The sequence below is a fragment of the Caenorhabditis elegans genome, chromosome II, assembly GCF_000002985.6.
Source record: "Caenorhabditis elegans chromosome II".
Classification (NCBI taxonomy): Eukaryota; Metazoa; Nematoda; class Chromadorea; order Rhabditida; family Rhabditidae; genus Caenorhabditis; species Caenorhabditis elegans.
The window spans coordinates 3,792,125-3,808,756 of record NC_003280.10 but is presented as its reverse complement, the minus strand read 5'-3'; the positions used below and the strand labels follow the sequence as shown (position 1 = coordinate 3,808,756).

Sequence of the window (16,632 nt, the reverse complement as noted above, 5' to 3'; positions counted from 1 at the left end):
GAGAATTAAAATGCTCAGTCTTTTTTTTTAATTTTTAGCGGAATTTTCGAATTTAATCGTCGATTAAAAACAAATTTACACACAACTCTGCGTACAAAACACTATACTCGACGCGCAAAGTTGTTTTTTGTAGCCTTTTCCGTTGCACTTCTGTTTTTTGTGTTTATTTTTCCTGCCATTAGTAGAATTCAAATTTATTTTAAAACAAAATAATTTTTCTCCATCAATCCGACTTCATGTCTTCCACGAGCTCCGACTCGTTGTTTGATTTTTTATTTTTTAGTCAAAGTGGCAGCGTGAGCTTCAATTTATAACTATAATTTATCAAATTTATCGTTTTTACGTTGAAATTTCTAGATTTTCAACTATTTATGTATTTTTTCCATATTGAAAAAACCCTGAAAAAAAAACTCAGTGAAATAGAAACTCCGCGCGCACGTCTTGCAAAAAGCCGTGCGGCACTTTGCGTGTCGATTTACGAAGCCCCGCCCAACACATTTTTAGAGGGAAACTTTTTTTTTCAATGTGTTTTTGACTTTTCAACTCAATTTAACCAAATTTTTCATAATTTTGTTTAAGAATAAACATGAATAATCAAGACCAGCCAGGATCGTCGCACCAGAACGAGGATTCATCGCCCGACGACGATGTTGAGGAGATTCGTAAGTTTTCTGAGTTTTTAAAAAAGTTTTTCCCTTATTACCAACGATTTTTCAGTTCGAAATAATCCGATGCTCAACGTTATCCTTGGCCGCACCCAATTAATGGCAAATGATCAGATTCCCGAAGCGTTCAGACCCGTGCACCCAGGTTTATATTCTGCGGCGCTTGCTCACGAGCAAATCATGTAGGATTTCATTTTCGCGGAGGAAAAGTTGAAAAAATTTTGGTTTTTCAGTGACGTGGTCCGAGCACGAGTCGTCGAACAGCGTGAAATGCAGGGAAGTTCGGATTCTGGAGCACTGGAAAACGATTTAAACCGAACTTTGGAAGTCACTGAGGATGCCGAAGTCATGGAAAATTGGGTTTCAATATACGAACTGCTGAATCCTTCTGAACTTCGAAGCCGAAAAAATGGCCTAACTGAGCCAGTCAACGATATTCTGAAAGCCTTTTTGGAGCTGAACATGGAGAACTTTGCCGAAAAACTGACCCCGGTGAGTCAACACAGACAGTTTACTTTAAAATTCAAATATTTTCAGATTTTCCACGATCTCAAGCTGGACAATCGTATCCTGCATATATTGAAAACGGCTGAGCAATGTTGTCGCCGTGAAGATATCGACAAGAGGTTTATTCCGGAGCACTGCACAATTGCACGCAACTTTTTGAAAGCGACTTTCTACACTGGACCCAAGCGAACCGACAACTTCATCTTCCAGAGCAACCTGTTTTCCACGTCTTGCGGATCGCTTATATCTAAATCTGGCGAACCAATTGTGTAATATTTTTCCCCCACATTGTTTTAATTCCTATTTTTTTCCTTCTGGAATATTCTGATTTGAATCAATTTTTGTAAATAATTTGTTATTTTGCGCACAAATTTGTATTTTTCGTATTCTGATAAAGCCGGTCAAACGAACAAACTTTTCAATTTTTTCGTGTTTCAATCAGAATTTTGCCGAATTTTCATCAATTTCCTTTACTTACTACTTTTGAATAAAATCATTTTTGAAGCAATTCAAACATTTTTCAAGCAGAAAATGACTCTTAAATCCGCGAAAAAGGATCCAACGGAGCAGGAGCCAAAATTCGACGCTGAAAAAAGCATTGAAGAGTCGCTGGAGGCTCTGGTTGGTTTCTTTTTACAGTTTATGTATATCCTGAAAAATTAATATTTAATTCAGATTTCCGCCTTGCCGCCGCTCTCAACAGACGATGTCAGATTTTTTACCGTAAAAAGTGAGCAAATTAAGAAGAGAAAGAAGACGGGTGTAAGCTAAAAAATACTTTAAAAATAAATTAAAATAATAGAAAATGGTTTTTTTTTCAGAAAATCCCGGAAAATTGTGAAAATTTGAAGAATCTTGAGCAGGAATTGACTGAAACAAAGTCAAAACTTGCGAAAAAAGAAATGGAGCATCAAGTTCTCTTGCAAGCGGTATGGGAATCAATGGAAAGTTGATATTAATGATTATTTTATTTTACTTTAGTATACAAAAATCGCCAAAGAGAAGGATGAGGAACCGACGTTGGAGCAAAGTCTGAAACAAGCCGAGCCCAATAAAGTGTGCATCTCCAGAGGAAGCCAGACCGCGAAAAAATATGATCATTTGAAAAAAATCACGCTGGGCGAATCTTTTTGCTCATATCGATTCGATAAAATGCTCCAACAAGGATCACGAGAACAGTTTTCAGGATTTGAGCACACGTTTAGCGAATTTAGAGAATGTTATCGAGAAAAATGTTAGTATTTCTCAACGCAGATATGTGAATTGTGCAAAATATTTGACGTGCGAAATATCTCATAGCGAAAACTACAGTAACTCTTTAAATGACTACTGTTTTAATCTATAAGATTTTTTAAACATACAAAAAAAACGAAAGAAAAAATTGAATATTGCTGGCACAATTCGAGCAGAAATTAATTTCCAAAATCGAGCCCGTAAATCGACACCAGCGCTACAGTAGTCATTTAAAGGATTACTGTAGTTTTCGATACGAGATATTTTGTGCGTGAAATATGTTGCGAAATACGCATTTCCGTAATACAATTAAACAATTTGTTTGAATTCAGACGACTTCTCAAAACGAAAGAATTATTGATTTAATCGAGGCGTCCAAAAAATCGAAAAGCTCACAGGATGCGATGTGGGAAGCTATTCGGAATAATAAGCATGTATCAATGTGCAATGTAGAAATTGCGAATAAATTCACTATGTTACGAGATGATGTGGATTCGATAGCTGCCGATCTAAATTCAGTTTGCAGGGAAATATCAAGACTGTCTGTCGGCCAAATTGCCAAGTCAAGAGATGAACTGACGTCGACGGTGAAAAATCTGAGTTCGATTTACAAAGATTTTGTGGATCTTCGTTTCGGTTCAAGCCTTGTGCGGCGATATGATTTGGAAAAGATTATGGCCAACCAGAAGCTGATTCAAGAGAAATTAGCGGAGCTACAAGCCGGTCAAACCTCATTTGCCGAATTGATTTCTTCAAGTATCTAGATTTTTGCTGATGAATAATAAAGTTTCATTGTTTCAGAGTACGAAGAATTCATGGATCAAAGTACATTCTGGAAAGTTGCTGAAGTTTCAATGGTGATCGTTCTGATTTGGGCCATTTTCAAGAAAAAAGGAGCCAGTCCGAAACTCGAGATCGTCAAAGCTCCTCCAATCAGGCTTCCACCTGTCAAATCTCCATCATTTTTCGAGCGTCTATTTTCCTAGACTTTTTCGTGTATATTGTTATTTATTGAAAGTGAACAAAAATGTATATTTTACACTTTCGCCACATCGATATACATTTCAGAATCAACCTATGTTGAGCCTATTTGAGCCTATTTTGAGCTGCTTTTCAATGTAACGTTAGGCCTAAAGTAGGCATCCGTAAAATTTCATGGCCTCTGACTATAATTTGGAGCGGAGTTCAAGAAGTAAATCGAGCTGCCAAAAGATTTAATGTTAGTAGTGCTGAAAACGTGCGAAAGGCATTCTAATTCAGAAGCTCAAAATTTAATAATAGGATATATACAAACATTTGAACAACTCTTCTAATCCCCAGAACACTCGTGATAAAAGTTCATGAGCCCTTTTTTGTTCTGAAAATAATATTTGAGGAAATCTCTGCCAACTCCGTTCTGACGTATAATCTCCCAAGAGAAGGCGCACCTTGGTTTTTGTTCTGACAACTTTTTAGACAGACTCTTTAAAATACAATATTACGTAGAAGAAAATCCGTGACAGCGTGTTCCTTTATGTCGATTTACGCAACTCGTGTACTCCTCGAGGAGAACATTTCATTTTTGCTACACAGAGCGGTTTTTACTACGTGGCCGTAAAATAGGAAAACTCGGCCACTTTCATAACATGGATACGGAACATTTTCTCAAAAATCGCCACGGTGGAACTATAGAACCCCCTTTCGAGAACATTCTCGTCAAGTTTCAGAAACATCCCACGTCAAAGATCCCGGATAAATCATTGGCCGAGTTTTGATTTTTCTAGGCCACGTAGTAAAAGCCGCTCTGTGGCTAATAATAAAGATTTTATAACACAGACGCAAAATTTTGCGATTTAGTGCAAAAATACGGTACCCGGTCTCGACACGACACATTTTTTATTATATACAATAGGGGGTGTGCGTCTTTTAAGAGTACTGTAATTTAAAAATTTTGTTTCTGCGAAATTTTTAAAAATTATTTAAGAAAAATTGTTTTATTGTAGTTTACAAAAAATAAAAACACCAATTTTCACTCAAAGAAAACTATGAAAAATTGATAAAAACTCCGCAGAAACGAAAGTTATTAACTACAGTACTCTTTAAAGGCGCACACAGATTTACGAATTTAACAAACATTTAACAATTGTCGTGTCGAGACCGGGTACCCTAGTTTTGGCGCAAAAAGTGAAAAGTTTTGTGCCTGGGTAATAAACCACACGCTTCAAATTTTATGTAGAAAAAAATTCGGCCACATATTTTTTTTTCGACCACGCCATCAAGTTCAGCAGGATCTAAAAATCTGAATTTCGAAAAGTTAATTTTAGAATTTTTGCACATTGAACACAGTGAACTCTCGCGCGGTGGAAAGTTCGCACGCCCTTTTACAAATCGTTCAGATTTTTAATGTCAAAAGCTATAATTGCGGAAAGAAATTCTGTTGAACTCTGTTCTGATGTATAATCTGCTCGGAGCAGAAGATGTCTAAAAAATTACGAATCTCAGTGGCAATTTTTCCAGATGCACCATGTTTGCACGTGGTGCCAGGTTGTCCCATGACTGCTCGATCTACAAAAAATGCGGGAATTTTTTGCCAAGAAAATGTGACGTCAGCACGTTCCCCTCTCTCTTCTCCCGCATTTTCTGTAGATCTACGTAGATCAAGCCGAAATGAGACATTCTGACACCACGCGTGTTTGTAAAAATGAAAAAAAAAGTAAATGATCGTGGCAGGACCCAATAAAAAAAGGTTATGATTTGAATTTCCAGTTATTTCAGTTAAAAAGCTCTGGTAAAAGTCGGATCCTAATTTTGTCAATTCTGAAATCAAAAGCACAAATTTCTAAACCCGGATATACAATTATGAAATACATATACATTATAATCCACTGACATTTGCCCTTTTTCTTTTTTCGACATAGTCTAAAACTCTCCAAACTCCGTTCTGATGTATAATCTGCTAAATACAAATTTCATGTTTCCAGCGGCCCCGCCCATCATGTATATAAGTAGCTGAAAAAAAAGAGATCTCAAAGGAGAAACTACTTTGTCTGAAAATGACCTCGATTCTGTTGATCCTTCTATTGGTTATCACCGTCACCGGGATGTTCCAGGAGCTCTCCGATTTACAGAACCTTCACCGGTTCCTTGAAGGACTCCAAGGATCCTCCTCACTTGCTGTAAAATCAAGAAGCCGCAGAGAGCTAATTTGTGGTAGGCGACTAAGTAAGACGGTAACCAACCTTTGCGTGGAGATGAGTGAGTTCCCTACGAGCCTATCGCATGTTCACGTCTTCGTTTTCAGATCCACAAAAGGAGGAGGACATCGCAACGAAATGTTGCAAAAATAAAGGCTGTTCGAGGGAGTATATCAAATCAATAATGTGCCCTGATGAATGATTTTTTCCCTGCAATCAATTTTTAATCCGTTCATATCGATGTTTTGAACATTTGTGCTGTCCAACTGCAACCTTCCAAATTCTCATATCCACTTTTTTAATAAATACTTTTTAAAAGTTTAATAAATTATTTTATTTTCACAATACTCCAGCTACAGTCAAAAACTTGGCATTTTGAACAGCACAGATCACCTCCAAAATATAAAAGTTTATAATAGGATTTACAACAATTATTCTAATCCCCTGAACACTTACAAAAGTTCAAACGCCCTTTCTAAATCTTTTTTGTTCCGGAAGTGATTACTTTAAGCCAAAATCAGTTATTTGACATAATCGTGAGAACTTGACCAAAATATTAAAAAAAATTGTATTCTATGCGATTGAAAAATCAATTGAAACCGATTCTTTTTTCGGCGATTACAGTTATTGCTCTGCTTTGTCGAGAGTTGTTAAATGCCCACTGATTGCTCACCAACTTTTGCTTTATGAAAAATATGTCACGAGTTGCATGACGATAAGGTTTATGTACAATAAGCATGGTCAATGTAGAAAGAACTCCGTGACATGCCATTGCCAGCAGTGACAAATTATTCAATGCTGAAAAAAGTGTCACCTCAATTCAGGAGCATGGGAATACCTTGACTATGGTAATATAACCAGGAAGACAGCATAATGTATGTTATAGGAATCGTGAGTAACATAACTGGAATGAATATTTGAACGCATAGGGCCACAAAAAATTGCAGCTGAAGTCGAGAAGTGGCTCGAGACTGCGATTTTTGATTCAGTAAATGCCAACAAGTGAAAACTATATAATAGGTTACAGGAAGCCCAATAAGACAAATCACTGAGCAAAAGCAAATGCTAAAAACAGTGCTATCGGTTGTTACTACAAAGTAGTCAGGTCGATTGAGAACTTCATCGGGAATGCACGGAATTTTCTGAAAAAATGCCATGTACATAGTCTTACACCTCCCATTTCTTACCGCTTTTATTTCTAATTTTCCGATAGTCTGGTTTGGAATGTTCAAAAAACTTGGAGCAATAAAAGTCAGCCCAAATAAATAATGCAGGAATGCGTATAATAGTCGCCTCCAATTTCTTTTTTATGTAACATATGGCCATTGACTATATGATGGTATCTATCCTCGAAAAACAAAAGGACAGTTACTCCGACAACTGAAATAGGTATTGTTTTTTCTATTACATTTCTAGTTAGCTTTTTTGTGGCACGGTAGCCTGACTAATTTTAATTGCGGGTCAAAATTCATAACCGTAACTGTTGCATATCTCGATTAAGTTGAAATTGTGTGAGTTTCTGTTATCAATTATGCTCTTTCATTTGACGATAACTTATAAGTTTACAAGTCACATTTTTATTGACTTTTGAGCAAGGCGTGAACTGACACACCTAGGCTAACGTTAAATCACTTGTATTACGCTTATCCGAATAAAGTGATTAACCGTTGGCCAAAGTGGGTCGCAAGTAGTAAAAAAGATCGTAACCTGCATCGAACGAGACGCCAAAATAAATTAACACTCCAGTCGAAATTCCAAATGTAAACTCAAGCGGATAGGCAGCAAAGACGGGGAAATTGAACACTGGTATAAAAATAAAGCTGAATCCCACATCGAAAACTGCGCCAATACTATGAAGAAAAAACAGATTTGTCTTGACTGTTTTCATTTTGACTGGAATCTTTGTTATGATAATATAGGCTCCAAATATGTGAACGGGAACTTCAATTGCGGAGAGAATATGAATTGCATTTTTAAAAATATCGTCATTTAAGATTTCTGAGCACATAAGGCTTCAGCAAAAAGTTTTCGAAAAAATTAGGTTGTGTTTTTGTCTTCTGAATCTTTTCCAACGACAAATGGCAGCTGTTTTCTACGTTTCAAGAAATGAATTTTCAGCTGCTTCAAAATGAGTTTTGAGGCCACAAAAATGCCGCTAAAGTCGAGATGTGGCAAGTGATTGAGATTTTAGATTCAGTACAGACGCCAGCATGTGAAAACTATGTAATAGATTACTGGGAACCCAACAAGCCTTGCAAAAAGTTTTGTTAAAACGCCTTAACGATAGGAAAAATATTCCTGAAAGAATATAATAGATCCCTGAAAGTATTGATTTCCTGAGATCGCTCCCAAATCATTCAAATCATTCCCGTTCTGCACTTTTTTGATTAAACATCTGCCACCTCTACACTTTATGTACAAAAAGAGCAAACAAAAAGCCATTTTTGCAAGAATCGGTCTTCACTCGTAGTATTTTTTTCCATTTTCCCGTCGACTATCGAGTTTGATGCGGAAAACATTAGTTACGGGGGGTGGTTTTATTTCTCTAAGTACATACAAGACATTTTTCAAATGCAATCTTCATGTTCAAACACTAGATGGTGAAGTTTGGGCTAAGTCGGTTTGGGTGGTCTACATGAGAATTAATTTTTTAGGCGCACGCGAATGTCTTGCCAACAATCTTCTTCTTGTATGGAGCACAGCAAGAAGTTCTTGGGAAGAGACAGACCGAGTTGGCGCATGCTTGAGTTCCGGTGTAGGCTCCGCTGAAATTGATTTTTTTGATAAAACTTTGGAATTTCTAATCTATCAAAAGTTGTGTACCTGCACTGACAGCCCGATGGGAAGCAATAACGGGACGTTGGTATTATTCCACAATTTCCGCAAGTATCATTGCACACAGCTCCTTCCAGCGTTGCCCATTCTGTCCAGGTTCCCGTGCACACTTCCGGCTGAAATTTTAGCCAGTATAATAAATTGAACGTTGGTTTTTGACCAAACCGTGTTGTCCTGGCAGTATTGTGCACCGTCGTATCCGGTGGCCACGAACTTGCCAGCGCAGCACTGAGCGCCAGTTGTGCAAACTTGTTTTGCGCACGATTGGGTTTCAGTCAGATCTCCTCTGCAAAAGTAAATTCCTGTTCAATTAAGTGGTGATGAACTTACGTGCAAGGGCAACCGTATGGAGCTGATGCGCATGTTCGGCTTCTAGTCTGTGTTCCACATCCTCCACAAGTGGCACTGCAAGTAGTCCAGGCGCCCCAGTCGTTCCAAAGTCCAGTTTTCTCTAGAATAAAAATAATTTTGGTGATGGTTTAAAACATTTTATAACAGTACCAGGATCACAGCAAGTAGTCTGCTCAGGATTGAATGCTGGCACAACAGGAAGCGGTCCACAGTAGAATGTACGACCAGTGATGTTAACCATTTTCTTGAATCCAGTACAGCAGGATGTTCTTGGGAAGAGACAGACACTTGAGGCACAGACGCTTGTGTCAGTGGCATTACCTCTGTAAAAATGGGAATTTCTCAATCTGGATCTGGACTTGCTATTTGACTTACGTGCACGCGCATCCGTATTGAAGAGACAGACACTTTCTCTTACGAGTTTCTTGTCCACACGATCCGCAAGTGTCGTTGCACCCACTAACGCTGACCCATTCTCCCCAGATTCCTGCAGATGGACAGCACGATACTCCACAAGTGTTCAGCTTATCTGGATCGGCAACGGCAGTTGTCTGAAACACAAGCTTTTGAAATTAGCTCTACCAAACCAAAAATCTTACCAAAGGTCCACAGATATGTTGGTTTCCTTCCACAGTGGCTGTGTATCCAGGACAGCAACTTAATCTTGGGAAATAGCAGACACCAGTTCCGCAAGGCTCTGTGATCGTAGTTGGTCCTCTGAAACAGAATTATTAGTGATCTGTCGTTTCCAGTAATGACATACTGGCAAGGACATCCATCAGCATCCGATGTGCAAGTTCTTGTTCTAGTCTGGTTACCGCATGATCCACAATAATCTCTGCATTGGTTCGGAGTTGATGTCCAATCAGACCAGATTCCAGTTTCCGGACAGCAATTGTCTGTGCAGGTCGGGTCGTAAGGAGCGTATGGAGTAGTGTAGTTGGGCTGTGGTCCACAGATATGTTGTGTTCCACTGACGGTTGCCGAATATCCGGCACAGCACGAATCATCGGGGAAGTAGCAGACTGTGATACCACAGTTCACAGATCGAGACGAGACTCCTCTGAAACAAGATCTTCTTACATATTCTCTGAATTGTTAAACTTACTGGCAAGGACAAGTCGACGGCGACATGCAGACACGTTTCTGAGTTACTGTAGAGCAAGATCCACAAGTTGTTGGGCAAGAGCCTCCGGTGGTCCACTCTGACCAGTATCCTCCGGCAGCCGGACAGCAATCAACTGCACACAGGGTTGATGGTGCGGCGTCAGAGTCATCGGCACTAGAACATTCGAACGTTCTTCCAACAATAACCTTCTTTCTAGCTCCACAACAAGAAGTTCTTGGGAACGGGCACGGAGCAGGAGCACATTCAGATTGTTTTGTAGTGCTTCCACTAAAATAATTAACTTTCTTTGAGTAAAACTGATCTATTGAATAATACCTGCATGCACAATTATAGTCTTGCGAGAGACAAACTCTAGACAAAGTTGTCACTCCACAATTACCACAGGTATCGTTACAAGCATCTCCAGATGACCATTCAGACCAAACGCCTCCGAGCACGCAACAAGCTGGTGTAGTAGTTGTACATGGAACTGGATCGGTCTCATCTTCAGCAGCTTCCTGGAAAATACTCAATTGACTAGATATTTTTAAGCTTCAGTCTACCACAGGTCCACAGATAGAAACTCCGTCGACAGTTTGCGCGGTGAGGCTGTTACAGCAAGCCGTTCCTGTTGCACAAGGTTTTCTGCTACAGTAATCCGTCTTGGTAGCGCTTCCCATACAGAAACATCCATTGGTCTTCAAGCAAGTTCTGGTGTAGGTCAACGTTTGGCAAGTACCACACGCCGTTTGATTACATGTTCCAGTTGTCTGAAAAGCACAGAAAGTTGAAATTTACAATAAAAAATTGACCAACCGTCCATTCTGACCAGCTGCTCAATAATCTACAGTTTTCAGATTCGGTGGTGTCGCCGTTGCACGAGCAGAAGGAATCCGATGCACATACTCTTGTGCGAGTACGAGAACCGCCACAGTTGCCGCAAGTTGTACCGGTGCATACCGACCATTCTCCCCAAGCACCCCAAATACCATCAAGAGGACAGCATGTCTCATCGTTGGGGGCTGGAGTTGTTGTAGTTGGCTGAAAATTATCTGAAGATAACAACACAAAATCACTGTTCGCTATACCTGTGGGCCACAAATATGAAGAGTTCCGGAAACAGTAGCGGTATAGCCAGCACAGCAAGAATCAAGAGGGAAGTAGCAGACTCCGACATTGCAATTTTGGATCTTGACATCAGCTCCCCTGAAAAAAGTTGCTTCAAAAACGTATAGGTACAAGATAAACATACGTGCATGCTCCACAATCAGCTTCAGTAAGGCAAACACGTCTGTAGACTTGTTGTGAACAAGATCCACATGTTGTAGCGCAAGGAGCGTCAGCAGTCCATTCACTCCAGAAACCTCCAGATGGACAGCATGCAGTTCTTGGCACTGTCGTTGAAGAGTCAGACGCAGTAGTAGTAACTTCAGTTGTGGTAGAATCAGTCGAAGTGCTCGTCGACTCGGTCGTGGTGGAATCAGTGGATGTGCTTGTTGACTCAGTCGTGGTAGAATCAGTGGATGTGCTGGTTGACTCCGTAGTTGATTCTGTGGTAGACTCGGTTGTAGTAGAATCAGTGGATGTGCTGGTAGACTCCGTAGTTGATTCAGTGGTAGACTCGGTCGTGGTAGAATCAGTGGATGTGCTGGTAGACTCCGTAGTTGATTCTGTTGTTGACTCGGTTGTAGTAGAATCAGTGGATGTGCTGGTAGACTCCGTAGTTGATTCAGTGGTAGACTCGGTTGTAGTAGAATCAGTGGAAGTGCTGGTAGACTCCGTAGTTGATTCTGTGGTAGACTCGGTTGTAGTAGAATCGGTGGATGTGCTGGTAGACTCCGTAGTTGATTCTGTTGTTGACTCAGTCGTGGTAGAATCAGTGGATGTGCTAGTAGACTCCGTAGTTGATTCTGTGGTAGACTCGGTTGTAGTAGAATCAGTGGAAGTGCTGGTAGACTCGGTCGTGGTAGAATCCGTGGATGTGCTGGTAGACTCCGTAGTTGATTCTGTGGTAGACTCGGTTGTAGTAGAATCAGTGGAAGTGCTTGTCGACTCGGTTGTAGTAGAATCAGTGGAAGTGCTGGTAGACTCCGTAGTTGATTCTGTGGTAGACTCGGTTGTAGTAGATTCAGTGGATGTGCTGGTAGACTCCGTAGTTGATTCTGTGGTAGACTCGGTTGTAGTAGAATCAGTGGAAGTGCTGGTAGACTCGGTCGTGGTAGAATCAGTGGATGTGCTGGTAGACTCCGTAGTTGATTCTGTGGTTGATTCGGTTGTAGTAGAATCAGTGGAAGTGCTTGTCGACTCGGTCGTGGTAGAATCGGTGGATGTGCTGGTAGACTCCGTAGTTGATTCTGTGGTAGACTCGGTTGTAGTAGAATCAGTGGATGTGCTAGTAGACTCCGTAGTTGATTCTGTGGTAGACTCGGTTGTAGTAGAATCAGTCGAAGTGCTTGTGGACTCAGTTGTACTGGTTGCTGTTGTTGTAGTTGTCGACGACGTTGTCGACGTTGTTGTTGTTACAGGAATGTCGGTGAGTACTAAATATAATAAAGTTTTCAACAAGTTCTAAATAAGTATGTTTTCAAATGTTAGAAAGGTAACCTACCATTACAGTTCAAACTGTTTCCATCAATAACTTCTGTAGCCGTAGCGGCACCCCATCCGAATGCAAAACATTTCAGCTGTGCTTCCAAAATATTGTAATCATCACCACCGTCGCCCAGCTAAATTAGTTTCCTATTATCGGGTTCTGAATAATCGTTTCATACCGTAATTATATCTCCATTTTGATCCAAATAATCAAGTGTAGCCATGTCTCCTCCAACACATGTCAAATCTGCAATCGGGCATCCAGAACCGTCAGTGCTGTAGGTAATGTAAAAGTTCTCTGTAGCAATAAGACCTTCATATGCAGGAGTTGTAGCTTTCTCCAGTGGAGCACAACTAGATGCACACGCTTGCCTCTGAAAAATTATACTTTTGAGTCAGTTTTTAAGGGTACACTACAAACTTTAACACGTCGGGAAATGTTATAATTAGTTTCATAGTATGTTGGCAATTCCGTTGTTGATACATTTTTCACCGGACGCTCGAAGCTTCTCTGAAAATTTTATCCATTGAAGCCTAATACAGCCAAGGTTACAACTTGTCTGATAGCGGATATATCTCTGAAAATCCGGTAGTTTGGATCAGACAGAATGTCTGCATTGATGATGCCAATAATCAATGCATTGATAATGCATAATGCTTTGAGAAGCATTCTGGGGGTACCCTATAAAAAAGATTCGAATACATATATGTATTATAAAAATGAGAAATAAATTAAAGTAGGAAATGGTGTTCACCGGGAGGTGAAACTTGTGGAAATGGTCAAACGACGGGAAACTCTTGTCGATTTAATATGACAAGCTGCCAACCACCCGTTTTTTTCGACATGCAGCTAAACCAACACGTACAGTTTGCAGTGAAACACGGGACATCCTCTTCTCTTTGATTCTTCTTGCAAGCTCACCCCATTTGATATTTGTTGGTTTTGCTGGTTCTCGAACTCGCTAGTTTTGCAGACGACGCACTTCCGTTCTGCGCACCGAACAAGGCTGTAGCAATTTTTGTATGAAGTTCGAGATCAAAAGGCGTGTGGCTTTTTTGGACTGGTAGAGTGGAAGTGAGTGGCCGGTTTTCTCTGGGAAGGGTCTGAAGGTGCCTTTGGTCTTTTGGGTGAGAAATACTTCAGCTGAAAGCCCAAGGAAACATCGCAGAGGTCTGCTTGTGACGAGCTCTCAAAGATGCTCCGAGCTGAAAATGCTGCGAAGGTCTTACCCGAGCTTCGTCCAAAGTTTGCAAGCTTCTTGATCCGCTTCATGTTTGTTCGGTAGAAGATACACTCCAAGACCAACTGGATATACAGACTGAAATTAAGATCCAAGCTTCGAATAGCCCGGCGTCTTAATTTTTTTTAGCTCAAATAATATTTGTTTTGTTTTCTAAAAATAAAAGACCCTAAAGTTTTACTGGAAAAACGCAATTCCCAGACATCATTGCAAATATTTTTGCAAACCGTATGCTGGCTCTGCTCTGGTTTTCAAACTTTATTTGCGAGCACATCTGCTTGCACTTCCGTTCATTATTGCTCAGTGAACAGGTTTTCAATATGCTGCTATTTTTGATGTCAAAGGGTGGCCTGTTTATGTACAAAGTATAAATTTCAATCAGTTGAAAATGTATTCTTTCTTTCTGAAATTATTATCAAAATCTAAAAACCATTTTTGGGAAAACTTCATAATTTTTTCAAAATTTCAAATCGAGTTTTATTACAGGCAAAATTAAATCTTTTTCAATTTTTTGTTGTAGTTTTTTGGGCTAAACTCAAATTGTTTGAATTGTTGCGTCTGCATTCCTGTCGATAGAAGACCACAATAATAGTTTAAACTAATAGAAAATCGAATGCAAATCACTTAATCACAAAATTTTTTTTGAAAGCTTATTATTACAAGCGCTCCGAAAAAAGGACCTGCAAAATGTCAGCCGCTCAAACTTTTTTTCAAAGTGAAGTTGAGCTCAAGTTGTCAACAGCAAAGTTGCTGACAAGGGTAGGATAAATAATGTTTCTGCAAAACCTATTAGTATTGAGTATTGACTGACACTGTCTATTAGACACTGATCCCACAGGGCAATTTTAAGGTTATAATTATTCGAATTGATTGTTTGGAATGGAGATGTGCAACCAGTCTCTTATGAAAATTTTGGAACTACGAATAAACTCTAAAACTCATGTCACTCTATCTAAATCTTTTCATTTCACCACGGCCGGCCATCAACATTTACAATGCACACAACTTTATTTTTCCTATTTTTCCTACAACAGTAATCCTATAGCACTTAAAAAGTACCCTCACAGAACCACTACAGTACCTCGACACTCATCAACTTATCAACCATCAACCATCTCATCAACGCCGACCATCTATAAGCTACAGTAATCTTACAGTAACCCTACAGCACTACTTCGGCTATTTTATTCCACTAAACTCCTCCAAAATTTTCCAAAACTACAATAAATCTACAGTACCACTACATAAAATACCATGAGATCGATTTTTTTTCTCTGATTAACTTTTGAAAATTCCAGTTTATTTAATTTTTGATTTTGATTTTTAATAAATTATGAAACACAATATTAATTAACAGATTGAAACTACTAGAAACTACCTAGAAACAATTAAAAAACACAGGAAATTCAGGATCCGGAATAATATCGGAATTCAATGTTCAGCCTGATCTTCTGGAATTGAGTAATGCTCATTTGTAAAACATTTGGCTGTCTACACAACAAGACGGGGGACAAATTTAGGGGTAGGATTATCGATTTTCTACGGGTCGGTTGTAAAGCCGTAAAACCCCCAATGCTCTGCCAGATATCCCCCTTTTGTCATTCACTCGTCTCGTTCTCATCAGAAATGGCCGTTCCATTTACTCTTCTCTGTCTTCCTTCCAAACCACTGCACAATATTCTAATGGAATTTGAGTTTGCTCAAATGTAAGTTGTTTTATGTATACAATCGTAAATTCTAATCCTACATTACATTTCAGACTTCCCTTCTCACTGACATCCGCTAAGTCGAAGAATCTTGTCAAGTCGCTCAAACTTATTAATGACAATTCAACACTGAAAGTGTCAATCGGAGATTCAATCAAAATATCGGCTTGTGAGAGAATGGTGATTGGAAATGGATCAGTTCGAATGAGCCATTATCGCTCGGGAATCCAACACATTTATACTTGGAAAAGTGCGAATTTGAGTGAAAGAGATCTAATCGATCATATTATGGATATAACCGAAAACTCGGAAATCAAGGAGCTCTACTTCAAAAGTGATTACCATAACGTTATATTTTTGCACAATTGCTTCAAGGGACTGAAAATCGGAAAACTCAGGTCTGGTGTGAACTCTGAATCGTTTCAAGCTTTCCAAAAGTTAATTCCAAGCGATAAATTGGATATTGAAAAGGACACCGGAGACCACGAAATGTCTGGAATTTTGTGTCAGAACCTAAATCAATTAGTTATATGGACTGAAAGATCTGTGAGCTTAGATGACCTATTTCTCAACAATGCGCTGGCTGTGAAAATTAACAGTGCTCAGTTCGACTACAAGGATCTTAACTTGTTTTTGAAGAGCTGGATTAGTGGATCAAACCCAAGACTTGAGTACTTAACCTTGCATTTTTCCACGAGGCACTTGGAATATAATACCATGGAATATGTGCTCGGAGGAATTGATTTTCAAAAAAAGGATTACTGCGATTTCAGCCATGATCTCAGAAGCTGGGCTTGTGCTCCTACTGATTGTGGTGTATGACATTCAAAGAATCGATGGAACCAAGGCGACCATCTGCATTTCCGATTGGCCGGATTTGGATTTCAATTGCTTCGAATTGATTGTTTGAAATGGAAGTGTTTTGTCACATTTTCTTACTGATACATTTCGAAACTACGAAATCTACGAATAACCTATGAAAGTCTAGTTACACTATCTGCAACCCAGAAAACGACTCACCAACCCTCTCAGCTTCTCCAACCATCAGCCATTTCAATTGCTGAACCTTCATTTTTTTCCGAAACTACAGTAATTCAACAGTAGAATACCTTGTCATTTTTATCCCACCAACCCCCATCTAAAAGTTCTGTTGCATTTAATATCTGATAAAATTTGAACTTTAATATCAATTAACAAAAAAAAATACAGAAAAAATCAAGG

The 16,632-nt window shown here is 39.3% G+C and overlaps 5 protein-coding genes and 1 pseudogene across 6 annotated transcripts; 4 read left to right on the top strand and 2 right to left on the bottom strand.

Moving 5' to 3' along the window:
* The first annotated feature begins 579 nt into the window (after positions 1 to 579).
* F54D10.5 (uncharacterized protein) lies at positions 580 to 1,586 on the top strand. Its single transcript, NM_062256.6, has 4 exons — positions 580 to 662; positions 718 to 847; positions 899 to 1,157; positions 1,203 to 1,586. Exons 1-4 carry the CDS (start codon positions 587 to 589, stop codon positions 1,443 to 1,445), a joined length of 708 nt encoding a protein of 235 aa, NP_494657.1. The 5' UTR covers positions 580 to 586; the 3' UTR covers positions 1,446 to 1,586.
* A 106-nt stretch (positions 1,587 to 1,692) lies between these two features.
* Positions 1,693 to 3,438, top strand: F54D10.4 (uncharacterized protein). Its single transcript, NM_062255.3, has 6 exons — positions 1,693 to 1,793; positions 1,848 to 1,934; positions 1,994 to 2,101; positions 2,154 to 2,406; positions 2,738 to 3,161; positions 3,207 to 3,438. Exons 1-5 carry the CDS (start codon positions 1,704 to 1,706, stop codon positions 2,764 to 2,766), a joined length of 567 nt encoding a protein of 188 aa, NP_494656.2. The 5' UTR covers positions 1,693 to 1,703; the 3' UTR covers positions 2,767 to 3,161; positions 3,207 to 3,438.
* A 1,999-nt stretch (positions 3,439 to 5,437) lies between these two features.
* On the top strand, positions 5,438 to 5,798 carry ins-32 (INSulin related; the record flags this gene model as incomplete). The annotated part of the gene is made up of 2 exons (NM_062254.3): positions 5,438 to 5,639; positions 5,686 to 5,798. The coding sequence occupies 2 exons, from the start codon at positions 5,438 to 5,440 to the stop codon at positions 5,778 to 5,780; spliced, it is 297 nt and encodes a 98-aa protein (NP_494655.1). The 3' UTR covers positions 5,781 to 5,798.
* A 369-nt stretch (positions 5,799 to 6,167) lies between these two features.
* Positions 6,168 to 7,586, bottom strand: srh-164 (annotated as a pseudogene). The gene is made up of 5 exons: positions 7,286 to 7,586; positions 6,895 to 6,958; positions 6,766 to 6,871; positions 6,417 to 6,720; positions 6,168 to 6,376 (listed from the first exon to the last, which is right to left on the bottom strand). Coding segments are annotated over exons 1-5 (984 nt in total).
* Positions 7,587 to 8,124: 538 nt separating this feature from the next.
* Positions 8,125 to 13,134, bottom strand: Y8A9A.2 (Flo11 domain-containing protein; the record flags this gene model as incomplete). Its single annotated transcript, NM_001377769.2, has 18 exons — positions 8,125 to 8,343; positions 8,402 to 8,529; positions 8,579 to 8,699; positions 8,744 to 8,864; positions 8,915 to 9,087; positions 9,140 to 9,315; positions 9,364 to 9,481; positions 9,528 to 9,827; positions 9,873 to 10,160; positions 10,209 to 10,390; positions 10,436 to 10,642; positions 10,689 to 10,913; positions 10,961 to 11,078; positions 11,125 to 12,412; positions 12,481 to 12,598; positions 12,644 to 12,838; positions 12,886 to 12,975; positions 13,021 to 13,134. The coding sequence occupies 18 exons, from the start codon at positions 13,132 to 13,134 to the stop codon at positions 8,229 to 8,231; spliced, it is 4,077 nt and encodes a 1,358-aa protein (NP_001364778.1). The 3' UTR covers positions 8,125 to 8,228.
* A 2,186-nt stretch (positions 13,135 to 15,320) lies between these two features.
* Positions 15,321 to 16,628, top strand: fbxb-99 (F-box domain-containing protein). Its single transcript, NM_062252.3, has 2 exons — positions 15,321 to 15,411; positions 15,465 to 16,628. The coding sequence occupies exons 1-2, from the start codon at positions 15,332 to 15,334 to the stop codon at positions 16,231 to 16,233; spliced, it is 849 nt and encodes a 282-aa protein (NP_494653.2). The 5' UTR covers positions 15,321 to 15,331; the 3' UTR covers positions 16,234 to 16,628.
* Positions 16,629 to 16,632: the final 4 nt, after the last annotated feature.